Genomic DNA, 7,752 nt, shown 5'->3' with positions numbered 1-7,752 from the left:
CTTCAACGCCGACCCCCTGGCCAGGCCTTGGAGTGGCTGGCTTGGCTGTGAGGGTGCCCAGGTGTCTCTGTAGTGGTTCTAGTGGGCTGATGGAGGCGCCAGATGCAACGGTTGTAACGGTCGGACTGGGATCCGGGGAGCCAGTCACAGTTCTCTGGCAATCTTTCTCATTAAGCTTGTTCGCGCGTGGGGTTGAGCATTCACACAGCAGAGTCTGGGATTAAGAGTCAGGTCAGGCTGGGATTCTACTTTCTGTATTTTTGGATCTAGTCGCCTGGAGATGAATGACGACAGAATGGTCTCGCCGCCTCTGCCAATTCAAGCCCATTGAATACGTGGCAAGCGCAGCCATCCGTTCAGCTCGCCTTCTAGCAGGAAACCTGGAAGCCTTTGCTGGCGGCCAAGCCGTTTAGAGGTGGCGACCGAGTTCAAGGGTGCAGGGATTGGTCCGTCAATGCAGTCCAGGCCAAGCCTGGATGTATTCAACCCCATGCCACCATGGATTCACCGTCATCGCTCAAAACGCCCAATGGGCTACCTAGCCTTAACTGCCTTGTTCCCGTCAATGCCTCGTCCTGCTCGTCTAATCCCGGCTCAGGTGCAGCTGCAGAAATTTGATGCGTGGTTGATCGTCAATCAATCTTGTTTGTCTACACAGTAGGCCCATGCCAACGCTGCCGCCCCCCGGTCTCTGACTTGCAATGATTGGGTCAGTTGCAACTGCGTCTTCTTCAACCGGGACCCGGGACAATGCCTGCAATAAAACCTGAGCGCTGTCCCAGACCTCAGCGTCATCTCCCTATTATGCAGTTGGACTATCTGTATCCCAACTGGCCTATACATAGATCCTGCAGCAACTCTCCAACTTCATCAAACATCGTGCAGGCGCTGCACAATCACCTGTAACGCTTTCCCGTCTTCAAGTCAGAATCCAACCCGGGAAACGCTTTCTGGAAGGCGTCGGACATCATAATGGGCCAGGGCTCGAGTACTCCCCTAGCCGACTGCCTGAATGCGGTCTGCAACAGCCGCAGTGACTGCGTCGCATACCCAGACAACCCTCTCTACCAAATTTCCTGGGTGAAGCGTTACAATCTCGACATAGCAGTGACACCAGTAGCTGTCACGAGGCCAGACTCGGCAGAGGATGTCTCCGGCTTTATCAAGTGCGCTGTCCAGAACAATGTGAAGGTCCAGCCAAAATCCGGTGGTCACTCTTACGCGTAGGTCTTTAGAAGAACATCTGGATGGGTGGACAATAGAATGCTAACGATCACCCTAGAAACTTTGGTACGAACTGGGAGATGCAATATAACTGAAATGCGTATATGCTAACCCATTCTGCAGGCGTGGGAGGCACAGATGGGGAACTGGTCCTCGATCTCCAGAACTTGCAGCAATTTTCTATGGATACCAACACCTGGCAAGCAACAATAGGTGCTGGACACCGGCTGTCTGATGTCACTCAGAAGCTCCACGATAATGGGAAGAGAGCCATGTCCCATGGCACCTGCCCGGGAGTTGGAATTGGTGGACACGCGACCATTGTGAGTGGAACACAACGACATATGAATATGCACGCCAACCTTGACTAACACTTGTTCGCAAGGGCGGCTTGGGGCCTTCTTCCCGCATGTGGGGGTCTTGTCTAGACCACGTTCTTGAGGTTGAAGTCGTTACTGCGGATGGAACCATTCAACGTGCAAATGCCAACGAGAACGCAGACTTGCTTTTCGTGAGTGCTCTCGACCGCCTGGGAAACCCATGAGTTGATTTCTTGACTGACGCACTCCAGGCAATCAAAGGGGCTGGTGCCGGTTTTGGTGTGGTTACGGAGTTTGTGGTCAGGACTCAGCCTGAACCTGGAAGTGTGGTGCAATACTCTTATTCGATGACCTTCGGCAAGCATGCAGATATGGCAGATGTCTTTGAACAATGGCAAACACTCATCTCTGACCCCAACCTTGATCGGAGATTTGGCTCGGAGATAGTGATGCACGAGCTCGGCCTCGTGATCACAGCCACTTTCTACGGCACAGAAGATGAGTTCGATGCTATCGGCATTCCTGGAAGGATCCCAACTGGAAAGATTTCTGTCGTTATCGATGATTGGCTTGGAGTTATCACGGAACAAGCTCAAGAAGCTGCGCTCTACCTGTCGGACATCTCGACGGCTTTCACCGCGAGAAGTTTGGCCTTCCGAGAAGACGAGCTGCTCTCCAAGGACGCAATCAACAGCATGATGTCATACCTTGATAATAATGACCGCGGCACACTGCTTTGGTTTCTGATCTTCGACGTTACCGGCGGCGCGATCAGTGATGTTCCCCAGAACGCCACCGCATACTCCCACCGAGACAAGATCATGTTCTGCCAAGGCTACGGCATCGGCATTCCAACACTGACGCAAACCACCAAGGACTTCATGAATGGTCTAATCGATAATATCCAGGGTTCAGTGCCGCAGACCTTGACGACATATCCAGGTTATGTCGACCCCGTTTTGACGAATGCTCAAGAGTCATATTGGGGGCCCAACCTTGCGACCCTGGGCCAAATAAAGACTAAGTGGGACCCAAACGATATCTTCCACAACCCACAAAGCGTCCGTCCGGGAACTCTGGACGTAAAGCAAGAATCGAGCGCGAAGAGTAGAAGGTGGAGGTTTTAATCCTAGTCAACCAATATTGATACCCCTTTGTGTATACCTACAATTCTAGCTATTAGAATGCTGATAAACTTCTGTATATTCTTCATCCTCCTATGAACTTCCGGGCTGCAAGTTGTGCAACTGTCTTGTCGTTTCTTCGCCAAGTTCTGTTCCCCTGCATTGGTCTGATGGCGGGTTTGGTGTGTTTCCTTAGCTACATATTCCCTCCAAGGATTCCCCAAATTTCTCCATGCCAGCCAAAATTGCAAATCCGTGATACCCCAGGCCAGATACCATCCCGTTCTCAGGCTCCACGCACCCCGCAGAACTTACGCTATACTATGTGGATAATTTGGAGCAGCTCATTATTCCTCCAATCACACGTAGTACCTGCCACGGCTAAGTGGCCTCAACCTCCTAACTTCGATATATATCGCGCCAGCCTCCAGGAGAGAGAGCAGCCAGTATGCTTACAGTGAAAGCCAGAAAGCCAAAGTCACGGTCTATATATGGCAAGGATGGCTACCTCTCGGTTTCTACGTTTATTGAGTGCAAGCAGTCTCGTCACTTCAAGCGTTGCCAGCGGAGAGGCACCAACCGCGAAGACTTTAAATGGAACTTATGAAGGGTTCAACCTGCCAAACTGGGACCAAGACGCGTTTCTTGGTATCCCATACGCACAGAAACCAGTTGGTGATCTGCGCTATCGGTGGCCTCAAAGCATCAACACCTCGTTCGACGGAGTCCGAAACGCCACGCAGTACGGGTACAGCTGCATGCAATATGGTCAGAGTTTCGCTTTGTCGGAGGACTGTCTCACTATCAATGTTGTAAGACCAGCAGGTGTGCCGGCCAACCCGCTCCCGGTACTGGTATGGATTTACGGGGGTGGGCTGTACGCCGGAAGCACCGCTGATCCTCAATATAACCTATCTGGTGTGGTCAAGGTCAGCCAGGAAATGGAACAGCCGGTCATCGCAGTTAGCATGAACTATCGTTTGGGCATGTGGGGGTTTCTGCAAACGCCACAGATTCTGGCCGAAGGATCTAGTAATGCTGGACTGCTTGACCAGAGGCTTGCACTGCGTTGGATTCAGGAAAACATTGGCGCATTCGGTGGCAACCCAGACAAAGTTGTCATATGGGGTGAAAGCGCGGGCGCTCAAAGCGTAGCGTATCACCTTTTTGCTTATGATGGACGTGACGATGGCCTATTCCATGGAGCGATCATGGAAAGCGGTGGCCCAACTGGGGCACAAGTCGAAACGCTCTCATGGTACAATAGTGCAGTGGAGAATCTCACACGAGCTGTCGATTGTTGGGGGGTGTCAAATCAGCTCGCATGTCTCCGATCCGTCGACCAGGCAACATTGTTTGCTGCACATCCCAGCGTTGTATGGAACCCCTTACTCGATGGGGATTTCTTGACTGGCTATCCGAGCCAACTGATGCATCAAGGCAAATACATCAAAGTACCAATTATCACAGGAGCAAACACCGATGAAGGGTTTGCTATTTCAGGAACCCCCAATACCGAGCAAGATATATTCAAGTCCATCTTCGCATGGCGCTCGTATTCATTGACGCCCCCTACCGTGCGCAAGCTATTCGAATTATACCCTGATGATCCTTGTTATGCGGTTCCATATGCAATCACCAACTGCACCCGATCTCCGACACGCGGCCTCCAATGGCGCAGGGCAGCATCTATAGGGTCCGATCTCGTCATGATTGCACAACGGCGGAAGATGGCTGAACTCTACACGAGCGCCGGAGTAGCTGCATACAGCTACCGCTTCGACCAAAGGCTTTGGAACGGGCCCGAATGGGACGGTGTCAAGCACTTTCAGAATGTAGCATTCAGCTTCCAAAACATATCTGGCTTGCTCGGGCCCAGTCCAAGCTACGATAGCCATCGAAAACTTGCAATGGCAATAGGCCAGGCATACATACATTTTGTCAATGACCTGGATCCGAACGGGAAGCAAGGCATACAGTACAAAGAACCGAGTCTCCTGCCCCGCTGGCCTGCTTATAGCTTAGGTTCACCAACGAACATGGTACTCAATGCGACAAAAAGCTGGATAGAGGATGATACGTGGCGCAAAGATGGTATCTCATTCATCAACACACCTGGGGTTGCGAAGGAACTGTTGAGCTAGGACTGTCTTAGGGTTCACTTCAAACTTTTAAAACCACAACCGGATGAACGTGGGTACAGCCATACCGTATATGCAGACCAATGATGATTACGCATTCTATATAATTATAGTTCATAATTATAGTTCCCTTGAAACGAGTAACTAGTGCGCTCTCATAGAATATGAATTGGTGATATCCAAAGACATTTGACGGCAATCTCAACAAGACCAATTTAATATTGTCAAGATTTGTGTGCACGTGGCAGTCCCCCATTCAGAACGCTGCCCAAGAGGCTTTTACCGTGCAGTGGGCATGGGACATGTGTGAAAGGAGCAGTGTGCAGTCTTGGCATAGAGCGCATATCCTGAATCGCACAAATTTGTATAGGCCCGAGGCACTCCCAAGAATGTAGTGCCATCCCCTGAGCACCCAGAACAGCGTGGTGGTGACACAAGGGCGGGGCTTGCATTTCGTCAGCAGATCGTCTACGAACTTGACCAAATACAGCTGGCGAGGCTTTGTTATTGGCTGCGACCGTTACATTTGCTTACATCTTGCATACTATGTATCTTATCATCCGCCGAGTAGTGTTCAGTCAGAGACATGATCGACCGAATGATCTCCCATGTGCTGAGTAGAAAAAGAGCCGGCAAGCGGTCGTTGGACTGCATCGGCGTGCGTCCGCGCAAACTACTCAACGGTCCGATGTGTCTACGAACGAGGAAGGCCATACTTCGTCTTCGCGATGGCTCAATCTAGTCCAATACTGTCACAGCTCTCTGCCACAGTTGCTGCTGGCACAATCTTGGTGTCTTTGATATCGTACATAGCGGCTAGGCTCCTTTACAATATATACTTTCACCCTTTGGCACAGTTTCCAGGTCCTTGGTATGCCACCGCGACCTCCCTGACAGATGCGATCATTTCGCTTCGCAAAGCTGAGCCTGCATGGCTCCTCGGGCTGACCAAGAAATACGGCAGTAAGTGATGCTGATTTCATCTCATACATTGGCCTCATTGGTATGTTTGAGCTGTCTAATGGGGCTCGCAGCTGATAGACCGATTCGTATTGCACCCAGAACTTTGCTTTTCGCTTCCTCGTCATCGCTGAAAGATATCTACTGGGACGCGAGAATGAATTTCAAATCCGAGCTCTATGGTACTGGTGCTCTTGGACCCCCATCACTTTTTGATACACGTGATGGTAAAATTCATCAACAGCTACGTAAAGCGTTAGGGGGTAACCAGGTATTTCATTTTCCAACGCAGCGCTCCGATATGAAGATACTTATCCATCGGATAACAGTGGTCCATTGGCTCTCTCAAAAACTTTTGGGAACCGAAGTTTGACCAGCACATCAGTCTGTTCCTCCAAAAGATGACAGATATTGCCAATGCGAAACAGGAGACAATATTGTCTGACAGAGTGGCGTAAGAGTTTTAACCATCTATTTAACTGTCCACCTCTTACCAAGTATAGTGAGTTTGCTGCCGATATCATGACAATGGTGTCATTCTCTGAACCATGGGGCTTCGTCAGACATGGGCGCGACGAGCGAGGGATACTCCATTCCTGGCGGCTTGGTCTTCCGTTCTTTGGCCTTGTTGGACGATGGAGATGGTTCCGTCAGAACATTATCGCGAATCCTAATCTGGCACACTATCTCCTACCTGCAATGAGTGACAAGCAGGGTATGGGCTACCTATACGCCCAAGCTAACAGGGAAGTTGACCATAGAGAGATGAGAATGAAGGCGGAGGGAGAATCGTTCTACATGGAAAGACCAGACTTTCTACAACAGTAAGTTACCTAACGACTGCCCCAAGAGCCTAATAAGCAATGCTACTACCCTCAGTCGCTTACAAGTCAACAGTTGCCTTGACGCCCGTCACCCGTTGACCGGATTGCCCCTGACTGCTGTCCAGAAGAGGGCTCACGTGACACTACTGATCCAAGCTGGCGCTGATACAACCGCTACTGCTCTTGGGAGTACACTTCGCTTTCTTCTATTGAACCCTCGGATATTGAGGAAAGCACAGGAGGAGATCGGAATGGCAGATCGAGAAGGGAAGCTTAGCAACCCCATTGCTTACGAAGAATCACGCCGACTTCTGCCTTATATGGGTGCATGTATAAAGGAAGCACTACGACTCAACCCGCCGGCTCCGAATCAGTTCGGTCGGGTCACTCCGGAAGGCGGCAAGACGATTGATGGTCATCGAATCCCCCCGCTTGTCGACGTGACCACAGTTTCATATATCGTTCAGAGAGATCCAAAGCTGTATGCTCCTGATCCGGAGTCATACCGGCCAGAACGTTGGATCGACGCGGAAGCTGTGAAGCTAGCCGAAATGGAATCTAGCCAATTCGTGTTCGGCATGGGACCACGAGTGTGTCTCGGCAAGGATATTGCGATAATGGAATTATGGAAGCTTCTTCCAGAGGTATCTAGCCTTCGGTGCAGCAAATTGACATTTACTAACGCGTATATAGATAATCCGCAATTTTGAATTCGAGCTCCTTGACATTGGCAGGTATATTGTGGCAGGGGGTGTTGCATATAACTATGGTTTGAAGGTAAACTTGGCTTTACGAAGATGAGAGAGAATATATTCCAAGAACATACAATCGAGTACGTAGAACCCATTGCGGAGGGTTGTTTGAAGATCGCAAAGCTATGTGCGCAGGTGATTATTAATAGCTCGAGAGGCGACTTTCCCGGTTGGTTTAATTCCATCTTCGTCCGCGACTCGCACCCCGTTCAGATGGGACAAGGGAGTTCAGGGAAACTTTGAGGATGGAGCAGAACAAGTTGGTTATTCGGAATTGAGTGGCTTCCTTTAGGGTTAGCTTAGGGTTAGGGTTAGGGTTAGGGTTAGGGTTAGGGTTAGGGTTAGGGTTAGGGTTAGGGTTAGGGTTAGGGTTAGGGTTAGGGTTAGGGTTAGGGTTAGGGTTAGGG

At 50.4% G+C, this 7,752-nt stretch overlaps 3 protein-coding genes across 3 annotated transcripts; all 3 read left to right on the top strand.

Moving 5' to 3' along the window:
• Positions 1 to 972: 972 nt before the first annotated feature.
• Positions 973 to 2,671, top strand: JN550_012007 (uncharacterized protein; the record flags this gene model as incomplete). Its single annotated transcript, XM_049310436.1, has 5 exons — positions 973 to 1,223; positions 1,283 to 1,290; positions 1,348 to 1,547; positions 1,610 to 1,735; positions 1,796 to 2,671. 5 exons carry the CDS (start codon positions 973 to 975, stop codon positions 2,669 to 2,671), a joined length of 1,461 nt encoding a protein of 486 aa, XP_049165966.1.
• Positions 2,672 to 3,168: 497 nt separating this feature from the next.
• JN550_012006 (uncharacterized protein) lies at positions 3,169 to 4,812 on the top strand (the record flags this gene model as incomplete). Its single annotated transcript, XM_049310434.1, has 1 exon — positions 3,169 to 4,812. One exon carries the CDS (start codon positions 3,169 to 3,171, stop codon positions 4,810 to 4,812), a length of 1,644 nt encoding a protein of 547 aa, XP_049165965.1.
• A 725-nt stretch (positions 4,813 to 5,537) lies between these two features.
• Positions 5,538 to 7,752, top strand: JN550_012005 (uncharacterized protein; the record flags this gene model as incomplete). The annotated part of the gene is made up of 6 exons (XM_049310433.1): positions 5,538 to 5,772; positions 5,844 to 6,040; positions 6,099 to 6,223; positions 6,273 to 6,593; positions 6,667 to 7,237; positions 7,287 to 7,370. Coding segments are annotated over 6 exons (1,533 nt in total), but the record flags the coding sequence as incomplete, so codon positions are not given.

This window comes from Neoarthrinium moseri (genome assembly GCF_022829205.1).
Source record: "Neoarthrinium moseri strain CBS 164.80 chromosome Unknown scaffold78_Wmoseri_CBS_16480, whole genome shotgun sequence".
Classification (NCBI taxonomy): Eukaryota; Fungi; Ascomycota; class Sordariomycetes; order Amphisphaeriales; family Apiosporaceae; genus Neoarthrinium; species Neoarthrinium moseri.
This window is presented reverse-complemented; position numbering and strand designations above follow the sequence as displayed.